We start from the raw sequence: 23,205 nt of genomic DNA, 5'->3' as shown, positions 1-23,205 counted from the left end.
CTCCAGGACTTATCTAGAGTCTCTCCCATCCTCTTGAACTCTTTACCCCAACCTGCCCGTCTGTCTCCTACCTTGACTGCCTTTATGCTTTCCCTAAAGACTCATCTCTTCAGGGGAGCCTATCCCACCTCAACCTAACCACTTAGCCATCACGTTCTAAAACAATTAATTCCCACACAGCTATCTTCTCATGTATCACTTCCCTCTCCCCTTTTAGATTGTAAGCCCTCAGGGGTAGGGCCCTCCTTACCATCTTGTCTTGAATTGTATTGTGATTGTAATGTCTTCCTTATACTGTAAAGCGCTGAACAAACTGTTGGCTCGTTATAAATACTATGTAATAATAATAGTAATACCGGTGACTAGTCCTTTGCTCGCCTGTTTTAGACACAACTACTAGAGTTCACATCCTTTTTAAGCCCAGGTTCACATTGTGTGATTTCTCGTGTGAAAATGTATAATAAGAGAAATCCTATTATTTCCAATTGTGGCCTTTCACATCTATACGATTTGCTATTGTGCATTTTTGAAAATGCTCTATGTGCTTCTTTTGGTGCGGCAAAGTGTGTTTTTGGTCCAGTAGATTTCAATGAAACCACATCAAACATGCATGTATATTTGTTTCAGCATTTTTGGCATAATAACAGGGCTCTTTCCTATCAACTTCTACTTAAACAGGCTACAGAGGAGATGGACGGAGAAGGTTGCAGCATGATGGATGGTCAGAAAAAGGATATTGCTGTATGATCTCACCAATAAAAACATGCTGCAAGTCAGTGACGTGTGGTACCTCATATTCCGGGTGAGGCATTCCCCCTGCTCGGTCGGCAGAATTCAAGCACCCGTCGGGGCGAAGTCACGCCCACAGCCGGATGAAGCCCCACCCCCAACCTAGTGTGAAGGAGGAGACAGGGAGGAGCCTCCCTGTCCTTCACTAACTACCTGTCAAAAGCCAGATGCAGCGCTGCCTGTAAGTAACAGGCAGCGCTTCATCCATGACAGGTTACACAGCGGGGAGGCTTTCCCTGCTCTGTAACCTGTTAGATGCCGATCTGAATGGAGAAAAAGCTGTCAGCTTCAGAATTGAAGCAGACAGCTTTTTCCTCCATAATTCTAGGTGAGGCTCTGCAAGTGTCAGATGTGCATGGAGGTCATTATACATGGTCATTGGCTTCTGTGGATGGACCCAGTATCTTCGCTTCCTCTTCCTCCATCAAAAGTGTGGCAATAGCTGTGGCCACTGTCAAAATACACTGCATAGTGGACATGACATTTGAATACTTACCTTTCTGCAAGTTTCTTTTCCTGGTGTCTATCTATTCCAGCATATGATACATGTATGCTGCCATTAAAGTGATATTAAAAGAGAACTATGGCCCAACCTTTGTTGGCTATAGTTCTCTTTAGGGTCATAGAAGGACATTTACTATATCCTCCGGTGTCCAAAAACAATGCAGAGCTGCACTGTGGTCGGGAAAGATCCTGGCAGTATTGTCGAGATCCACCCCGCCACCTGATTGACAGCTGGTTCTACCTCTCTAGAGGCAGAGCCAGCCATGCCCGCCCCCTCCCTGTCCGCCCATCCAGTCAGCGCTGGAGAAACAGAGAGGGGAGGGGGAATCCTCAGTCTCTGCAAGGAGAATATTGGGAACTGAGCGATCAGAGGTATGTGATCGCTCAGTTCTCAATCTGTGTCACACGTCGGCTCTAATAATGGGGATGAATGTATTTCACTCTTCCCATAATTCCTCTTTAAAGTCAAACTTTTTTTAAATGCTGATTAAATCACTTACAATGATTGATGCTTCTTGATGTTTAAAACGTGTCCCACTAGTTTCCTGCAGAATCAGCTGGTCCCTTGAGCACTGGCCCTGATATCCTGTTTTAGGGTGGCTCCTTTCCCTTGCAGGGTCCTATGGAGCCACCCTTGTGTGTAATAATAAGTGGTGTGTGTCTCCACTAACACACAGTCACAGCAAGGCAAGCCACTTCCTTGCTCCCTGCTCTTGTTCTCAATCCTCCCACCTCCTGTCTCCAAGCTACTAGATGGATACTAGCTGCAGTCGGCTCTGTCCTTTGTCATCTTGTACTGAAAAGGAAGTTTTAGGAAGATGAGCACAGAAAATTGGAGCCAGCTGTTCAGAAACAAGTGTAGCGCTCGACCCTGAAGGAGCCGCTGTATATGAAATAGGTTCTCCTACCTGTTTGCTCCAGCCACCAGCCCTCTTTGGTTAGCAACAGCACACCAACACTCACGGACAGAATGGACTACAGTCTTAGGGTCTTTTTGTAGATTTATTTGCAGAGATTAACAGGAGAGAGGATTTGGGGTCTGTAGGATGCCCTGGCGGATTCTTCAGAGGACTGCTTTCTCCCCTAGCAACCGCTAAGGCCAATAGCACCGTGATCCGATCAGAGTGACCAATGGTTTCTTTATACCTGGAATAGGGTGAGGGATCTCTCTTGTGGGTCCCAGACGGTCGCTCTCACCAGCTCCTCTGCGGCACCCCTCATCAAGAAGACTCCACCTCCGGCCTAGCTTCCATCAGGTCTTTTCTCAGAAGTATCTGGAATCTCTGTGCCCTCAGCATCTGCCACTTGCCAAGGAGCACTCCAGATTAGTAGTAGTACCCTCTTAAAACAAGGCACCCATCACCTGTCACGTGTATGGGGCCAAAGCAAAGTATCTGTGGTGTCTTAGTCCTCTAGGCCCCCAGCACCTGCCATGTGCTGAGGCCCAGGCCAGTCATCTGTATCACAGAGACCTCCTAGGGAGAGGCCCCAGGAAGGGAAAAGAGTTCTGCACAGTGTCCCCAAACCTTTTATTACCATCCCTCAGCCATACCTCTGAGTCATCCTACTCAGGGATTGGTTAGGGTCAGGTGCATGGTCATAGTCTGAGGATGGATCCTCCCTCACTGTATGCCAAGGCTCCCTTTTCTTTAGCAACAGGAGGAGCAATCGATCCAGCAAACTCAGGGACACCTGTTGAATGCAGAACTCTGAGTAATTATCAGTATCTAGGCTGGTTACAGTCCAGATATTTCTAAATTGGATAGCGACATTTTAGATGGAGCTACACAAGATAACTGTAATTGCTTTGGCAAAAATGTAATATTTTGCTGGGCAATGTATATTTGTTGATCTGGATTCATTATTGAAAAACACATTTGTAAATTTAATACTACTGTAAGGTACTAAGAATATGAAAAATAGAATACTTTCCTTTATTTAATTTACATACATTATATGCTGCAATGGATAGGGACTAGGAATGGACATGTAATGATGTCACAGCAGACATTGCATGTCATTGGCCAAATCAAAAAATGCATGAAGTATAAAAATGCATGAAAATGAAGCTAATGGAGGAAGAGTATGTATAAATAACAGACTTTTGAGGCACCCACTAAGACCAATTGGATCAATTTACATTGCATTTTATTACATATATATATTCCAACAATCAATAAAATCATAAAAAGATAAATTACGCAAACAGTACATCAATAAAAATAGCTCCCATCACATTTTAGCCTCAGTATAGTATCCCAAACCCCCAAAAATGACCTTATATCAACTGTATCCAGTAAGGACATATGCAGTATCCCAAAGTAACCTATATTACAATATACATTATAATTTGTTACAGTCTGGATATTCGGATGGGATTCAGCTCTACGCATTTCTCGGAAAAATCCGCTTCATCAGGAGAAAAATGAGGCACACAGAAGAAGTGTATATATAGTTGTATATAAGTATCACGAGATGCAAAATCAAAAGAATACACCAAAGTGATTAACCATACATAATGTAATTTCACTTAAGATGGCCATACACCTATAGATTTTCTAAGGTCAGATGGAAAAAGTGCAACAGATTCCGCCATCTACGCTAAACTGTGTGGATGGAGGAATCTCACGTTGGGCTAAGCTTCAGTATCTTGCTAGTCGGCCCAGCTGGCTCTCAAAATACCTGAACAATGCCTGCATGCAATCAGATTGTTCAGGTAAAAGGTGGTAACCCTTATCTGTAAAGATGATCTTACAGAGCTCCCCCAGTGTGGACCCAAAAGGTGGCACGGTCACTAATTAAATAAGATATCCATTCCCATTTTAGAGACTCACTTTTTACTATGGGCCGCTCCATGTCACCAGTACACCAATGTGTCCATCTTTCCCAAGTTCTGAAGTTGGGAGGAATGCTAATGGTAATTATTGCATGTGTAAGCTCAAAAATATTAGCAAACGTATGCCCATTGCTTATATAGGGCAAAAAACACAGTGTTAATAAGAAATCACTGTGCATTTCTCTATGCACTGTTCTATACAAACAGTATAGCTTTTTCTGTTTGTGGAATAGATCACAGGGGAAATGCACTGTGATACTTAGAGATTGCTATAACATGTAAAATGGCTTGTTTCGAACTCTGCTCTGTGCCGCCTCTGAACACTAATACATGCTGCTAAACCGTGATAACAGCAACACACTCTTTCCACCGACTTTCTGCGTTCCTGGCGACTTTCCCATACCTATCATGGCGACGCCGGCTTCTCACACCCGCCGTCGCTCCCGTGGCGCCACCACGTCTGCAATGATTGGCTAGTTTTTGGAAAGCCGATGAGCTCCTATTGGCTGGCGGAGTTTGTCACCTATTGTTGTACTTTGTGTCATTAGCCAGCGTCGTGCGCGACCAGATGAGGTGTCAGTGCACCCGGACAGACCTTAATTAATGAAGATTTTAATGAGCAGAGTTGTGGAATCTCTTGTGTAACTGGTGAGAAGTGATCGGGGTGAGAAGAGCGGTAGACCATGGCAGAGGTGACGTGTTCCTCCCTGGGTGAGGAGGAAGGATGGTAAGATGCGGCCTCATGAACACACATGCAGCTGTTTGTGTACAATCCATGACTTGTTGGTATATGTGTGAGTGACACATGATGGGAGGAGCAGACCTGGGCAAGTGTGACATGTGAGGGGACCCTGACTAATATGAATATCACTACTGTGTTCATAGAGCTCTTCTGTTCATGTTACACAGTCCTTGCTCTGGAAGATGGAGTTTCACATCAGTAATAACGATAAGTAAACAGAATTCCTCCTTTTCTAACGGCCCATAAATTTCAGTGTATTTTCTCAATCCCTGCTGACATTGTAAAGTTTACCCACACTGTAAAGTGTCAGTAGGCCCTTTTAGCAGGCACCTCCATCTTTTTCTGGGAGCCCCAACACTTGGGGTTCTGTTATGCAAACAGTGACCTCTGTTAGGAGTTTGCTGCAGTTTCCATGACTCACTATTGCTCTGTAGGGCCACTCATAGCATTTGGTAGTCAGTAGCGGGAGGGGAGCAGGCCTCTCAGCTGGTGAGCCAGGTAAAGTTTAAGGGCTTGTTCACACGACGTCCGGATTCTGTCCGGCCCAGATCTCTGCGCTCCTGCACTAAAAATGCATCCCAATGTATTCCTATGTGTTTTATGGACTACAGTTCTCACGAGTGCAGTTCGTTCCGGTCCGGACAGAAAAAACACTGCATGTCACAATTTGTCCGGTCCAAAAACGCATGCTGACAGCCCCACTCCCACCATAAAAAACCCCGAACGCGTCAAAAACGCAAAGCACCGCGTCTGCAGATCTGGTCCGGACATCGTGTGAACAAGCCCTAAAGCAGACTACTCCCCCTCCATAAAATCCTTGGTGCTTGCAGATTGTAGATATCTTAAAGCTCTGGTGACGTAGCTATGGCCTCACAGCTGCCCCTCTGGAAAGGTATCACCAGTGCCTTTCAGGGAGATCTTGTCTGTAAACTGTGTAATCTCCTGGAGAAACCACTTACAGATGAGGTGTAATGCACAAGCGTTATTGGTTGGCAGGCAGGGACAAAAGGAGAAGAAGCTAGTCATCAATGAGTTTTTATAACAAAAAAAAATGGCGGTGTTGCAACCTGCTGGGAGGACATAACAATGAAACTGGGGAATAAAAGAAGAAATTTTTTTTTACTGGAAGGTGTGGGGATCACACCAGAATGGGCGCATGCCAACCCTGGTCACAGCTTATAAATTGAGCACTGAGACTTTTGGGGGTCCTAGGGCACTCTGGATATAATAAAGTAAATGTGTGCTTACTAGTTTCCAAACTTGTCCAAAGATATACAGTACTGTGCACAAGTTTTAGGCAGGTGTAAAAGTAGAAATGCTTTCAGAAAAAAGTGTTAATAGTTTTATTTTTATCAATTAACAAAATGGAAAGTAAAGGAACAGAATAGAAATTCAAATCAATATTTGGTGTGACCACCATTTGCCTTCTTCCAGGTACACTTGCACACAGTTTTTAGAGGAACTTGGCAGGTAGGTTGTTCTACACATCTTGGAGAGCTAACCCCAGATCTTCTGTGGATGTAGGCTGCCTCAAATTCTTCTGTCTCCTCATGTAATCCCACACAGACTCCATTTTTGGGAACAGGGCTCTGTGTGGGACCAAACCATCACTTCCAGGAGTACTTGTTCTTCTTTATCCTGAAGATAGTTCTTTATGTCATTGGCTGTATGTTTGGGGTCATTGTCCTGATGCAGAGTAAATTTGGAGCCGATTACACACCTCTCTGATAGTATGGCATGATGGATAAGTATCTGCTTGTATTATAGCCCCAGACTTGCAAGGAACCTCCACCGTGCTTCACTATTGCTGCAGACACTCTTCATTGTACCGTTCTTCAGCCCTTCGGCAAACAAACTGCCTCCTGCTACAGCCAAATATTTAAAAGTTTAACTCAACAGTCCAGAGCACCTGCTGACATTTTTCTGCGGCAAAAAGCCATATCTCTGACATGGAAACAAGGCTAAGCGACTCAACTATGCATGAAAACATAGGGGGGTGCAGAAAAATGGCAGCAGTAGCTCTGGACTGATGAGTCAAAATTTACCAAAACTGATAAAGAAAGCTCTATCTGTCCCCAAAAAAGGGTATAAAATTCATTTCAGTACAGCGCTGCATGACGGAATAAATGTCAGTTAAAGTACCGCAGCGCTGAATACTGAAAAATGGCCTGGATGGGAAGGGGGTTTAACACCGCGGATGTCAACTGGTTAATGATACTAGTTGTCTCACTTTCATGCTGACTAACTACTTTCAAAGTTTTACAAAGGTCACTGACCCATAACAGTGAGGAAAACGGTTAGAAACCCTTATCTGTATATGGACACCAACTCATTGTATTGAAGTAAGAAGGTTGGCATGACAGCCAGGCAACATTTTAGAAGGAGAAGAGTGTAGAGATGGCACCTGGATTTTTCTCATGACCGGTTTATCCACAAGGTTGGCATTCTGTGTTTGTGTATAATAAATAACCTGGGATTTTTCACATTGTCCACATTTGTACATATGTCATAAACGTGGCGTTTTTTTACATGGTTACATAGTTGCTGAGGTTGAATAAATACACAGGTCCATCAATTTTTACTTCCGAGTGTGGTGTGTGTTACTAAGAGTACATGCATCCCTGTATATTGTGCTCTCTGTGGAAAGCATCTATAAGGTACTTTAATGAGTCAATACTCTTAGTTGAATTAGCATTGGCCCTAAAATAGAACACTGGGGCATACCACTGCCAACCACAGACCACTTAAAATATAAACCATTTATAAAAACTCCCCGGACACATTCCCGTGGCCAGTTCCCTATCTATGTACACACCATTTCATCAATGCCCAAAAATGTTAGTTTGTATATTAAGCGTTTATGTGGTACATGTATCAAATTCTTTTACAGAATCAAGGTATATGATGTCCACTGGCTTTCCTCCATTCAGGTTGGCACTTGCCTCCTCATAGAATGCTAGGAGGTTGGTTTCAAAGTAATAGCCTTTTACGAAGCCATGATTGTTGTCACTTATAATATCATATCTTCTTGTTAGAAGAGTTAAAGAGACTCTGTTGCCAGACTGTTCATTTCAACAAACATCTTCCTATAAGATTATGCGCGTTATTCACCTAAAAGCCTAGCTTGTGTATATATCCAAATGCCCATAGACTAATGCTGCCATCATTTTGGATGTGATGTTAGCGTTCCAGCAGACTCGGAGATGTTACCCAAGTGACACTCAAAAGCCTTGGTTCTCAACTGGTGGGTCGTGACCCAAAAGTGGGTCGCGACCCTGTGTTCAGTGTGTCGCGGCGTGCCTTCCTCTTTTCTAGGTGAGAGGCTTCTCAGCCCTCCCTTACACAGCACTGTCAGTTCCCGCGCCAAGCAGCCATTTATATGCTGCTTGGCGCAGAGTGTCAGCTTGAGGTGAGATGGGATGGGGCTGTGGCTGCGAGGGAGCTCAATCCATTTGTGCATTGCTTAAAAATCCCCTCGCATAGCCTGTAGAGTTGCCTGGACCGAAGTGACGTCACGTTCTGGCTCCCGCCATTTCTACAGGGCGCGCAAGGGGGTTGTACAAGCATTGCACATATGGATGGAGCTCCGTCACAGCACAGCAGCCCACACTGGACCCCAGGCTTAGGATCCACTCCAGTTCTCGTAAGGTAGGGAGACTGGGTGGATCTGTGGTTGTGTGTCTGTCAGTGTTTTTGAGGGCCTATTTACACTAGTAAAGAGGGTTAATCGAACAATCATGTGCGATTAACGCACTGTAGCATGCTACAGCTACTACAGTGTGGGAGGTGCTTTGTGCGGCCATTCATTTGAATAGCACCCCAAATGCACCTCCAGCCCAACAGTTCAATCGTTCGCACCGGGCCGTGCGGTACCGCAATGCCGTGCATTCCCTTGCAGTGCAACTTGGGTCACAACTTAATGACCAAGGACAAATGTGGGTCCTGAGGTTACACAGGTTGAGAACCACTGCTCTAAAGTATCCCCCTTAGCTCCTTCCTCAGCAGCTACAAAAGGTGAGGAGCGTGTAGGAGCTGGGCCAGTGTAGAGAGTACTTGGACACTCTTAGACAGGAGAGAGGGGACTGTGCTAGGGACTTTTCCTGGAGTAGTCAAAATTTCTTGCAAGTTTAAAGGCACATTGCAAGTGAAAAAATAATATTTTATGGAAAGGAAAACACCGCACGTAAGCATTTAAATTATTAGATTTTTTCAGTTTTACCTGCAATTTGTTTTAAACCATATACAAGCCTTATTAGCAAAACATAATTACATAACGTATGTTTAAGGTGCTGCATTCAAATATGTTGTGCTATTCATCCTTAATGTATATGAGTGCGGTAGTAATTGTTAAAATATTTATAAAATAGAAAAAAAAAGAAAGGGTTAAAGTCCATTTCCACCTTTTGTAAGTCTGTGATTCTGTTTAACACTATCACTAAACACCAGCTCTGACTTTGCACACATTACACTGTTCGGGGGAGGGGGGTTGCCACTATGAATGGGGGTGGAGAGCTCACAGAGAGAGCTCATTGGTAATATACACGCATTGCTTGGCACAGCACAAAGGTGGTTATTTCTATGAGGATATGAAGAAGGCCGCTAACAAAAAATGTAAGTTTTTTTTTGTACAGCAACTGCAGATGCCTGCTTCATGTACACTCGTTGTACATTGCTGGCATATGTTTTTGTTTGGTAATGGCCTTTAGGAGCCATGATTATCTCTGTTATGGTGCAATAGAGGGGTGTTTGTGTAGCCATTGTGATATTTGGGGAATTTAGCACACATGGTGTGCGCTTAAGGACCAGTCTGAGAGTCAAGCAAGAGGTGCGACAACCTGGAGTCGGTGAGATTATGTGATCTGTTCTGCTTGCTGGAATACAAGCGGACCTTGTGTTAATTGTTGAAGAAACGTTGTTTCTGCCTTTGAACAAATAAAAGACTCCCCTTTCTCTGTGCCTCCAGCACACACAGTGACCTGGCTCCCCTCTGACTTCTGGGTGGAGTCCTTCTGACTCCTGAGCACCTCTGTTCCTCTTCCCAGCTGGAGCCCAGAGCATTAGCCAGCACCCTTTCCATAAGGGCTCTGCACAGGTCTCCAAACAAAGCCCCTACTAAACCACAGACCCAGGATTGGAGATTTCATCCCTCCCAATTATCTTTGAAATCTCCCAGTTCCAGGATCCCATGCCAAATCCAGAAAACCTGGAGAGAACTGCAAAGCCAGTTCTTTCCCAGCAAATACCTGTGTTTCCTGGAACTGCTCAGCCCCTCTGGCTAAGAGTCCTGGGTGACTACAACCCCCAGTTCTACCATGGGATTGCCACGCAATACCACACCATGTAAACTGTGGAACTTAAAGGAGAACTATAACGTGAGTGATTTCCACTCATCCTCATAGTTAGAGCCAACCTGTGACAAAGAAGCTGTCGCAGGTCGGCTCTATCGATCGGGAAGTGAGCAGAAACATGCTGCTGATCCGCTCACTTCCCGTTCGTCTCCCTGCAGTGATCGATGACTGTTGGTCACTGCTCCCTGCAGGAATTCCCCCCCTCCCCTCTCCGATTCTCCAATGCTGAGTGGGGGAACAAACGAGGGGAGGGTGCAGGCACAGCTGGCTCTGCCTCTAGATAGGCAGAGCCAGCTGTCACTCATGCAGCTGGGTGGATCTCGACAGTATTGTTGGGATCTGTCCTGGTTGCGGTGCTCTCAGTATTGCCCGCGATATACTGAGCTTTTGGTCACATCTAAAAATTGAAAAAAGGGCCTCAGTCATGAAGGGGTTAAAGAACAATAGAGTAATTTTTTTGTTTGTTTGCTACTTGACCCGGACTAGTGACTGGAAGAGAAATATAGGGATTTTGTTTTCCACAATTATTGTTTATTTTCTTTCCTAGTGCTAATAAATTCACTTTTATGTATACGTTTATTTCTCTATTCAGTTTTTGCAGTTCATCTATTGGGTAGCTGAATGATCCAGATATGTATTCCTTACCCAATTTAATGCAAAATTGTTAAACATTTATTGCAGGACAGGATAAAAATTCAAGTAAGTTTGTCAGGAAAAGGCTTTTTCCGCCTATTATTATGGCTATTGCAATAAAAAAAATGTTATGGATGTCTAATGTGTATTGTTCTCATCAACCGGAGACTACAGATGGCTTTCCTCTAATAAATAGTGGAGAATTATTTTTCTTCATAGTAAAATGTGAAGCCCCCGGCATTTGAAATGATGGTAATGTTCTTTTTATCTGTCTCTTCTAATGTAAGTTTGGCACTTTTTTTTCAGCATTTGCAGGCATGCAGTAATGGGCTTGGTATTCCTCTTTGTGTTGTACTTCATGTACCTCGAACTTTCATTCTTCATCTTTCAATATCCTTTCTCTTCTATTAAACCAACATTCTTACACTTCAAATGGCTTGACAGTTCATTTTGCCTTTTCCCGTTCTTCTGATTTTGCTATCACACTTTCCGTCTTTAAGATATTGTTCTCTCCATCTGCTGAAAGTCTCATGTCGCTCAATTTATTCCCCAAGTGGCCTTATTTTAAACATGATGAGCACAACTGCGTTGCTGGAAGAAAAAAAAAATCTTTATCTTGTTAAAGGTTTAAAAAAAAGCATGGCGTGAAAAGCCTGTGCTTGTCCCAGTCAATTGTTTACTGTTGCTGGAATGTACCTGTGAGCCATTGTATGCTACTGAGCGGTAAAAAAAACCTTGAAAATAACATTTTAAGATTCCATAAAGTAGGTGGCTTTGAGAAAATAGAATGCATCGGAGAGCAATTGGAAGTGCAGGGATGGAAGTAATTCAGTGTCACAGAGACCTGGTTTGCATAGCTGTTAACACTATCGAACAGCAAGACTTCCGGGGTCTATTCAATTATCAATTCCCACTTTTTAGATTCACATCCATGTCTGCTGTGGTGTTAAGCGTATGAACAGCCGTGCATGTGGCATGAATAAAACAGCGGGGTCGATTTTTCACAGAAGGCATCAGCGCTCTAATCTGAACAGAGAACTACACTGGAATGGAGAATGCTTCCTCTCCTAGTGTTATCAATGAGCCTCTAAAGCAGACCTTTTCTTCTCCTTGCTTTTGATCAGTAAGAAAAAGAGACATTAATTCAGAGTTAAGCATGGACTCTGCATATTTCTTTCTCATTAATGTGTTTTTTTTTTTTTTTCTTGACTGAAGTTAGCCTAAGTTTAGTTGGTTGTAAACTGCTCTTTTCTTCTAATGCAACCAATTCGAGCAGCAGCCATTCAGACATCATAGAAATTCTTGAGTGACAGGAGTGAGGGGAAACAACCCCCTTAGAGATCAACAAATTTAATATGGAATCCAGGAGTTAGATCCATTGATAAAAGCTAAAGGAAACCTCAAAAGTTTGATGCCAGCTGTAATTTTTAAGTAGAATTGACTGCCTGGTTTCTGGGATTTGTCCTGCCTTACAGCAACATTTGGCAGAATTGTTGCACCAGTCAGGACTCGGATACTCGACGATAGTTCAGGGCAAGCAGATATGTTAGTCATTCATGACCAGCTTGCCTCTTAAGGTGCCCATACACTGTGCGACTTTCCTCCAGTACTGCCCGAAATTCACACAGTGTGTGTGTGTGTGTGTGTCGCTGTTCGAAGTTGCCATTCGGAAAATCTTCGTACGACCCAAGCCAACAGCCCATGAGCTGCCGGCTCTGTTCGGGTATTCTGGGGCTTGGGCTATGTTGTTGCAGCCACCTAAAACCCACTTCTCACTCATTAAAAAAAAAAATTAGGAAAGCACAGATGAAACTATCAGTTCCTATACTCTGATGATATTATTCTACCCTTATATTCTACCCTGATCTGAAATGGTATTGAATTCTCTGTGCACAAATGTGTCATCTGGATGCACATGACCCACAGTAAATGGCCATCAGGAAGATTTTAGGGAAAAGTACATTTAATTGTTGTGATTTTTTTTTTTTGCTATGTCTGTTTATGGTTACCTGTGTTTAAATGTAGTTGATAACTGTAGCTTTTTTATTTCATATACTACAACTGATCACTTACAGGTGAAACTCGAATAATTAGAATATCGTGCATAAGTTCATTTATTTCACTAATGCAACGTTAAAGGTGAAACTAATATATGAGATAGACTCATTACATGCAAAGCGAGATAGTTCAAGCCGTGATTTGTCATAATTGTGATGATTATGGCTTACAGCTCATGAAAACCCCAAATCCACAATCTCAGAATATTAGAATATTGTGAAAAGATGCAATATTCTAGGCTCAAAGTGTCCCACTCTAATCAGCTAATTAAGCCATAAGACCTGCAAAGGGTTCCTGAGCCCTTAAATGGTCTCTCAGTCTGGTTCAGTAGGAATCACAATCATGGGAAAGACTGCTGACCTGACAGTTGTGCAGAAAACCATCATTGACACCCTCCATAACGAGGGACAGCCTTAAAAGGTAATTGCAAAAGAAGTTGGATGTTCCCAAAGTGCTGCATCAAAGCACATTAATAGAAAGTTATGTGGAAGGGAAAAGTGTGGAAGAAAAAGGTGCACAAGCAGCAAGGATGACCGCGGCCTGGAGAGGATTGTTAGGAAAAGGCCATTCAAAAGTGTTGGGGACAACATTGGGGGCTTCAAATGTCGTATTCCTCTTGTCAAGCCACTCATGAACAACAAACAACTTCAGAAGCGTCTTACCTGGGCTAAAGAAAAACAGACCTGGTCTGTTGTTCAGTGGTCCAAAGTCCTCTTTTCTGATGAGAGCAAATTTTGCATCTCATTTGGAAACCAAGGACCCAGAGTATGGAGGAAGAATGGAGAGGCACACACTGCAAGATGCTTGAAGCCCAGTGTGAAGTTTCCACAGTCTGTGTTGGTTTGGGGGAGCCATGTCATCTGCTGGTATTGGTACACTGTGCTTCATTAAGTCCAGGGTCAAAGCAGCCGTCTAACAGGAGATTTTGGAGCACTTCGTGCTTCCTTCCGCAGACGAGCTCTATGGGGATGCTGACTTCATTTTCCAGCAGGACTTGGCACCTGCCCACACTGCCAAAAGCACCAAAACCTGGTTCAATGACCGTGGGATTACTGTGATTGATTGGCCAGCAAACTCGCCTGACCTGAACCCCATAGAGAATCTATGGGGCATTGCCAAGAGAAAGATGAGAGACATGAGACCGAACAATGCAGAAGAGCTGAAGGCCGCTTATTGAAGCATCCTGGTCTTCCATAACACCTCAGCAGTGCCACAGGCTGATGGCTTCCATGCCACAGCCGCATTGAGGCAGTAATTGCTGCAAAAGGGGCCCAAACCAAGTACTGAGTACATATGCATGCTTGTACTTTTCAGAGGTCCGATATTGTTCTATGTACAATCCTTGTTTTATTGATTTGCATGTAATATTCTAATGTTCTGAGATTGTGGATTTGGGGTTTTCATGAGCTGTAAGCCATAATCATCACAATTATGACAAATCACGGCTTGAATTATCTCGCTTTGCATGTAATGAGTCTATCTCATATATTAGTTTCACCTTTTAAGTTGCATTAGTGAAATAAATCAACTTTTGCACGATTTTCTAATTATTCGAGTTTCACCTGTATATGCACTACCCTACTTCTCATTCTGTTTTCTTTTTCTTTCTTTCTTTCTGTTTGCTTTCTTTTATTCCTGGGTTTTAAGAAGGAATATTTTCAATCCAGAATGAACAATTTAACAATGGTGCTTTTAAATGGGTTATATTATGTGAATTTGGGAATATTTTGTAGTGCCACAACAATTCTAAGTTTGTTTATTTTTTTAAAAGTGTGGAGTTTACATGTTATGCAGTGCTTTTTCTTTTTTCTATTGCGGAACCCCCTGTTTGCTGGAGTTGAACACAATAGCAGGGAACAATACCAGAAAGAGAATCCAGGCTGAGGTACAAAATAGGAGAATCCAAAATGCATTGTCAGAGTATAGTCCGGGTCGAGGCAGGCGGCAAATATCATAAGCGGGGAGTCAAGCCAGGGGTCGATAACCAGGAGATCCAAATAGCAGGGAAGGAAGGCAGGTAACAGGAAAACACGGGATCAGACTTCGTAGCTGCTTTGGGTATGGCAGAATAACTCGCCAACAAGTCTTCGCTTTGGCTGGAATTTAAACCCAGGAAGAACCAGAAATGCCCTCGTTCTATGGGCAACGAGAAAACTACAGGTCCCTGGAAACCAATAGGATGGCTAGGAGAGAAGGTGTGCTCGCAAGGCCCTCTCTGGCAATGCTCAGCACCTGAGGTGACTAATAAGCCACGGCAACGTCATGCGTGCATCCGCAACCAGCCGCTGCCGGGCACCAAATCACCCCAAGAGGAACCCTACAATCTCCGCTGGACCCCAGGTAAGAGGGCACCTCTGGTCCCACGACAGTAGTAGTGAGCTATCCTATTTATCTTTTAAAATGACTGGCTCATTTTGGGTACTGATTCTACATTGGTTAACTGATGCTTGGGATAGGATCAGCCATGTCTAATCAAGAGCTGAAATGCAGAAAGTGACAGCTATCAGCTATTACATAAACTACCCTGTAGATTGCTGACATTTGTATCCTGTAGGTGAAATGGAAAACATATCTATGTGTATATTCATTCATTGGCCTTCCCTGTTTGTGTTAGAATGAGCATATGCTAAGGAAGTGTTACCACATTTGCATGAAATGTGCTGTTTATTTATTTTTTTGTAAGGGAGCATAGAAAACATCTATGTTGATGTCTCCAGTTACAAAAAATAGAATTACCACTGCACTGTATAAATGTAGTATCTGTCAGGGAAAGTAAGCCAGATTAAATCTTAAAGCAGGACTATACCGGGTAATATTGATATTTAGTCTTTTTGTAGCCTAGTACAGTTCACACATCCTCTCTGTGAGTATTCCAGGTTGAACTGACAAGAAGTAACTGCATACTATAAATACATTAGAACAATGCATTGTTTACTTAAATGTGGCACCTGTATGTGAAGCTTTCCAATCGTTGAGGACAATTTGTGTTCTTGCCGTTTATCTTGGATAAAAATGTTTAGCGCTGGTTTTTCATTTACTTGCAGTCCTGAGCCTTGGATTTAAAAATGGCCATATCATTTTTCTGACAGGTCTCCTGCTGATGGATTGTATCACACACTCAGATCTCTTGGGAAAGGTTTCGTTTTCCAATCATGTTATAGGTATTGAGCAAAACTGAAGTGCTGTAACCTGGTTTTGTGGAAGGTTTAGAATAATGAAGCATTTGCGCATGAAGACTGTCACTAGGCCTAGTAACTAATAGCATATACTTGTAGTGGTGCCTTAGTCCAAGCAACTTGACCATCAGGTCAAACTTTAATGGCAAAGTGCCATTGAATTATGCATAGTGATACTTGAAAATTTGCAAACGAGCCTTTAACTGACGCATTTTTAAGTAATTTGTGGTTTTACATGTTCACCCTACACCTTTATCTCTTGTGTTAACTATAATAACTGAGTATAAAAACTTAAGGTAAGGGTAAGAATTGAAGAGGTCATCTTATCAAAAGCTGTAAGGTCTTTCTGTTTTGTGGCCTACTAGAATCAAATGGAGTGCTCTAAGCACATGAATAAAGAGCCAATTAACATAAAAACCTGAATACCTCTAAATGTCACATGCCGTTTAAATACTAGAATAGGTTGAAAAATAAGCTTGATATTACAAATAGTCTCTCACTACAAATTTAGTCATTAGTCTTCTGAATTTAACAGGCATTTTCATTGCAATGGTGAATATTTGGACACTCAGGTCTTGAGGCATAGTATGTAAGATGGACAGCTTGACACCGTAAAGCTAGAAGAGAAAGTCACAACTGCTATAACATTCCCCAATTTGTGAGAGCAGGAGGCATCAGATGAGGTTTTTGTCTTTAACAGCGTTATCCAATAAACAGTTCCCTAGCTCCTAAATGCAGTCACTGCTACAATATATTTCTTTGTATGCCGCGCATATTTACATTAATTGTGTCCTTATGTGGGCCTGTTCTGTGCCAGAAAAGTGGTCATTTTTCTACTTTACACTGCTGAACACTTTATATTTTAAAGTTATGCCCTCGAAGATGGTAGTCTCCCCGAGAAAGAGGTACTATGCAGCTTTTACCTTCATTAAAAGACATTGGGGGTAATTAACAAAGCTTCATGCACAATTACAATGGTGCAGAAAACTGGCGCGAGTGGTGTGCGCCACATTAACAAAGCAGATGTACCTGTTTCAGGTTTACCTGTGCCACCCTTATCAGTCTCTATTTCAGAGTGAAATAGAAACTGGCACGGATTCCATGTCTAAATAACAATTTTAATACATAAAACTACTGCAGATCCCCCTATGACACATTGGACCTGGTGTACAGGATGTTAACTGTCTGGCACACAGCTCACATGCACTCACAGGCACTCTGCCCCTGCAGTGCACGCACTACTACAGAGTCGTATGTATGTATGTATGTGTGTCACAGCATAGAAACTGGGGCAGATCACTCCTAAGTAACAGAGGGACGCAGGCCCTTTTGTTTATTAGGGGAGGGATCTGCTCTGTTTTTTTTCAGTATAGAAGAGTAGTGCAGGCTTCATGCTCTTGCCGCTCTTTGTGTGTCCTATGTAATTCCACCCATTACCTTTTACAGCCTTACTGTCCTGGCTTCTTCTATGATCTTGAAGATGATCATGTGCCTTTATAGTAGAAAAACAATGCAAGGGCCAGTCTAGAGAAAACAGTTATAAGGCTGCCAGCTTGCTGAGGAGAATGTTCGGTCCCTTTGAGACAAAAAGGGCATTATGGCTTTGCAATAACAAGTAAGTTAATTTAACATACAGTACGATACAACCGAAAAAAACAAAACCCTATCAGTTCAAGCAATTATGGCAATAGTACTTTGCATCCATTTGAGCATTGTCAACTTTAAAGGTTTTTACCCTTGAGCTAAACAATAGATATTTGAATCTGACAACTGGGTTGATCCATTAGCTGCAGTTTCTTCCCACACGAATAACTTTCCAGATAAACATGTTGATTTTAAATTGTTTAGAAAACCAATAGAAGAGCATGTCCTTGTTAGTCTGTGTGGTTTTATATAACCGTTATTGCACTGAACCACTTACAGATACCTGTGAAATTACTATTGGTCTTGGAACATGTTTATCTGTAATCCACTGTGACTCTGTTGGCGTTCTGTTACACCGACGGTCTTCTTATTCATTGTTCGTTTGGATTTTAACGTATACATCTCACTGTGAAAACGCATATATCTGCTATAACTGTGAGTAGTTCCTTATTTGATTTACACCAATAAAACGTGGTGATACTGCACATGGGAGTGCACTCTTCTTGGCTTTTGTTTTATGAGAGTTCTCCGATCTGTCTGAGGAGTAGCACCCCTATACCTGTGTCACATATGGAAGAGTTTGACAAGCACCTGGAAATCTCTCCTTTTTGTTTTTTTGGATACTGAATATGTTTATCTGTAATTCTCATAATTTAGCATTCTCATACTGTTCATCCAATGCGACAGTGCCGTCCGTCCGTTTTTCTACTACGGGCGGACGGCAACTAGTTAAAGTAGTACTGAAGGTTAGGCATAGTACCTTTTTTGTGTCCCCCCACACTTACCTGAGTACACTTGTCACCGCCACCGGTCCCTGAAGCTATACTCTGTTAACTGAACTTCCTTGTTGTGGGTGAGGACACTGGGGGCAGAGGAGCCCTAGGCTCCTTCTGCTGTCAGTCAATCTGTTGGGAGAAGAGGAGGGGTATGGCCTGCCACCTGCTATGTGTGGTCACACTAAATGAACAGAAGAAAAATCCAAATCAAAATTTGCTTTCCATTTTGTTAATTGATCAAAATAAACTAACACTTTTTTTTTATTTTTCTAAAAGCATTCTTAGTTTACCGCATTTCCACGGCATTCACACCTGTCTAACTTTATATGCTGTGGAAAGGTTAAAAACGCTTCCACTGTTTTTAATTGTTGCCTGTGTGCCTGTTTGGCAGGCACACAGGCACTAATTTTCTATTTTGGATATGCCATCTGCATGTCCTTTTGACGAAGATATCCCCCTAAGGTGCCTGCATATTCCTTCATAACTCTGGACCTTTCTTTTGATGGAGCCTGCTTACAGTGGCGTCACAAGGGGGGTGCGGCCCGCACCCGGGTGACACCATTGGAGGGGTGACACCAAAAAGTCGGGCGCTCGGTCATGGACCAAACGCCCGACAGTATCAGGAGTGGACCCGGCGGCATACCTTATCCTGCCGGGTGACTGTCCCCTTCTCTCTCTGCCGGCGTCCATCACCAAGATGGCCGCCGTCAGGTATCAGAATACTGCCGCGCGCGGTGACGTCTCGGCGGGGTGACACTGGATTACTGCTCCGGGTGTCGCCCAACCACGGGACGCCCCTGCCTGTTTACCACCTCCAATTAATTCCTTTTGGCCGCTAAAGCAGCCCATCATTGTGATAAGCCAATTGCCATTGTTTTATCACCGGGATGGAGGAACTGAAGATGTCAAAGCAATATTTTAGAAGATAAAATATAGCATGTTGCAAGAGTTTTACAAGCATTGTAAAATGGATATGAAAGTAATAGTTCTATTAATTACTGACTAAATAAACCCCTATCAAAATATGAGATACTTTCTACCTCATCTCCTCTATTTTCAAGCTGTCCTCCCACCACCATGTAGGAGACACATAATCAAATAGAAGGGGTAATTTACAGAGTTTTTGTTTAGATAAGACTAGAGGTTTAAAGTGATTGGGAAAATCTGACTGCAAAAAAGAAAATCTTGGGTTCATATATATCTACATTTTACTTGAAAATAATCATTTTGTACAGTGTTTTTAGATATAACTCATTAGTTAAAGCTCAGTTCCAGGCTGATTTCCTCCTGCTCTTGCCGCTATCCTCTCCCCATTGGAGCACTGCTCCACCTTTAAAAAAAATGAAAGGAAGAAAAATCCATGATTACAGTTTTTCAACATGTGCTCAAGTTGATGACATCACAGGTTCTCTTTACCCTCTTCATCTCTGGCATTGGGCAGATCCTAAATGCTGCTTAACCCCTTCACGACTGGAGACGTACACTGTACGTCTCCATGGCGAAGTGCCCAAATGACTGCTCACGTACACTGTATGTGAGCAGCTATTCGGGACTCGGGAATGCCAGTAACCACTGAGAATCAGCGGTTACCGTCCATTAATTAATGTAAGGATTAAGCTGTTACAAATACTGGATCGCTTTAAGCGATCCAGTATTTGACAGCTGGAATAGCAGAACGGTATGCTATTTCAGTTTTGACACCTCCTGTAGAGATCGGGACCTCCTGATGTGTACACGCTGTTTCTTACATTCTTCAGCACAGAAATATGTAACAAATATATTTCTATGCTGAAACAATGTTTCAAGGTTTCTGATCGTCTGGGAATGCAGATTATTTGTTTTCACCCTAAGGGGTTATTTTATTTATTTTTTAACCCCCTCATGACAGCGTTGTTCAAAGTATGTTGCTGTCCCTAATGTGACAGTGACACTTAATGACAGTGACGTTAAGGCTGGGTTCACACCTGAGCGTATTTTTTCAGCTCGTTTTTCAGCTCGATTTTTTTTTTTTTGGCGTTTTTTTCTAGCACGTTTTTCCGTTCAGTGACAACGTGCGTTTCACTGGCGGTATGATTTTTTTTTTCTTTCCTTATTTTCAATATTTTAAAAATTTTGTTTTTTTTCCATTTTCAAACTTCCCGCCGGCTCCACCCCCCTGCGACGCTGCTGCTCTCAAGGGACGGAACCCTGAAGTCGGCAGCCGCCGGAGGACACGGCGGGGATCGCAGACAAGGTAAGACCTGTACGCTGTATTCCCGCGTGTGGCTCGGGGTTACCGCTTTGTTAACTCCGATCCACACTCGGGAATACCAATGGAAACGCGCGGAAAAATGCCCCAAAGAAGCTCCTGTAGTTCTTTGGGCGTTTTTCAGCGCGTTCCTACGCGCTGTAAAACGCCCAGGTGGGAACCATGCCCATAGGCAATCATTGGTTTTCACGTGTTGAGCGTTTTACAGCGCGCATTTTACAGGTGTGAACCAAGCCTAAGTGTAGGCCACCTAACCACTATTAGTTTTTAGAGAAAAAAACAAAACGTAGCTTTTAGTTTTAGGTCGAAAAGTACAGAAATTATTCTAAAGTGTTTCTGGAGTCCTAGGGATGTGAGGTATTTCAAAATAAGACATTATTTTATTTTAATGCATTATTTTAGCTGTTCTATTTTTCTAAAAAATAACAATAATCAAAACTGGGGAAAGTGTTTGTTTTTTTCTTGTTCTACGTTTTTTTCCTTTTTTTTTGTATGTTATTCATACTAAGCGAGGCGTTAGGACATAGGGCTATTTATTTATATTACATATCTGCTGTCTAAAAAACAATATATAATGTGTGGGTGCATTAAGTAAGAACGTGAAACTGAAAACAACTGCATTTGTAGCATTCCACCTACAAAGGGGTGGCGCCTGGATGCTTTGGGTTAACAGGAAGTGGGTTGAATAAGGTTGTTCATTATTCAACCTGGAAGGGGTGCACCGCTGGATCAGTAAGTGGTGAGTCTACAGGGGCAGTTCCGTAGATTGATTGAGTATAGCAGGTGAAGCTGCTTTTTTAATTTTTAAAAACTGCTACATACCATCCCCCCCAAAAAGATACCGTGTCTCCAGGACTTTAAAAGCAGACCCTTTCAGGTGCTTCTACTTATCTTTCTACATCTTCTCGAGCATGCTGGGATTTTGATACACAGGGCTTTCTAATGTGTGAATACCAATTGAACCCATGTCTCTTCGCCAAATTATCAGTCACATCGTATGTTGGAGATATTCCTGTTGGGAAGATTTCACCTCACTTCATGTCCTGGAGACCAAAGAGGATGTGAATACATCTTTTCAATGGGAAAAAGACCGCATTGAAAACCTGATAGAAATTCTCGCTGTCACCACTTTACTTTAATAACGGAATGCTGTATTGTGGTGTGTGCCGCCGTTGGAGAGATTCTACTTACTTTGCGTTTTGGTGACCAGTAAAGAATCTCTTTGATGTTTACAAAAGAACCAATAAAACTTAAAGTGACATTAAACCCTCAGATTTTTTTAACATAACCCAATAATGTAATGTGCGCCTTACTGTAATCCATGGTAGTTTTCCTTCTCTATGCTGCTCTTCCTTTTAAATCCTCATGTCTTCAAATGATGGGGGAGAACTTCCATTTGCAGCTCAGGGCCTCTTCCTGTAGTGCTGGCTCAGGTTACAAACCTATACAAACCTGCACACAGACACCGTGTATCCATTCCTGAGACAAGGCAGTCTGCTGCAAAACAGAAGTTCTGCCCAGCATGAGAACAGATACAGATTTAAAAGGAAGAGCAGCAAAGAGAAGGGAAACAACCATGGATTACAGTAAGGCACACATTACAGTATTGTTTTATGTTAAAAAATCTGAGGGTTTAATGTCACTTTAACAAAAAGATTCTAACTTTTTTTTTTTTTTCCTCACTCTGCCGAAAATGTAAAAGACAACTGTACCCTTGGCTCAGGTTGTCCTTTTTTTAAGGCAGCTTTTCTCAACCTTTTGCAAGATCCAGCGGCTCCACTTACGGATCAAGCGGCCATACACTCGCGCGGCCAGACCACGCCCCCTCTCAACCTTTTTTTCAGTCATGGCAACCTTTTGTGCATACTTTTAATTTCAAGGCAACCCAGCCTAAAATGTGATGTATTTTAAGAGGGCAACCATATGCAAAAACACAAAACAGTAGGGGTTCCCCTTACATTGAAGTGCCCCCCTTAAATCGGGAACACCCTTTCAGGGCCCCTTTTACATCAGAGTCCCCCCTTCACATCAGACTCCTACCATCCCATCTATAAAAAGAAGTCCAATGGATACGCGATGAAATCCGCCCCAAAGAAGCTCAAGTACTATTTCACGCGCAGGGCGTTTTTCAGTGCGACAAAACACACTGAAATACGCCCAGGTGGGAACCATGCCCATAGCAATTAATAGGGTTTAACTTTTTGAGCGTTTTTCAGCGCTTCGATCAGCATGCTTAAGGCATGCTCCCCCCAGGCTGAACAAGAGAAATATTTAGATACCTCTGTTCACCCCAAACAGCGTGGATAAAGGAATCTCCCCTGCCAGCTATTGTCTTCAACAGCAATGCATTACCATTTAGTGACCATTAATGAAGGGCTGAAGTGGATGGGCCATTCCTGCATTTACACATTGACCATGCCTGCCTTTTCAATCCTGGGGTCTCATTACCCA

General features: G+C 42.8%; 1 protein-coding gene across 1 annotated transcript in view; it reads left to right on the top strand.

Annotated features, from left to right (window-relative positions):
* The first annotated feature begins 4,655 nt into the window (after positions 1 to 4,655).
* The window catches only part of TDRD3 (tudor domain containing 3), a 250,463-nt gene continuing 231,913 nt past the window's right edge, over positions 4,656 to 23,205 (top strand). Inside the window, exon 1 of the mRNA XM_018559203.1 lies at positions 4,656 to 4,856. Within this exon, the coding sequence (XP_018414705.1) occupies positions 4,813 to 4,856 (44 nt within the window). The 5' untranslated portion in view covers positions 4,656 to 4,812. The remainder of the gene's footprint in view (positions 4,857 to 23,205) is intronic.

Source organism: Nanorana parkeri, unplaced genomic scaffold (genome assembly GCF_000935625.1).
Source record: "Nanorana parkeri isolate BGI_ZX_2015 unplaced genomic scaffold, ASM93562v1 scaffold381, whole genome shotgun sequence".
NCBI lineage: Eukaryota > Metazoa > Chordata > Amphibia > Anura > Dicroglossidae > Nanorana > Nanorana parkeri.
This window is presented reverse-complemented; position numbering and strand designations above follow the sequence as displayed.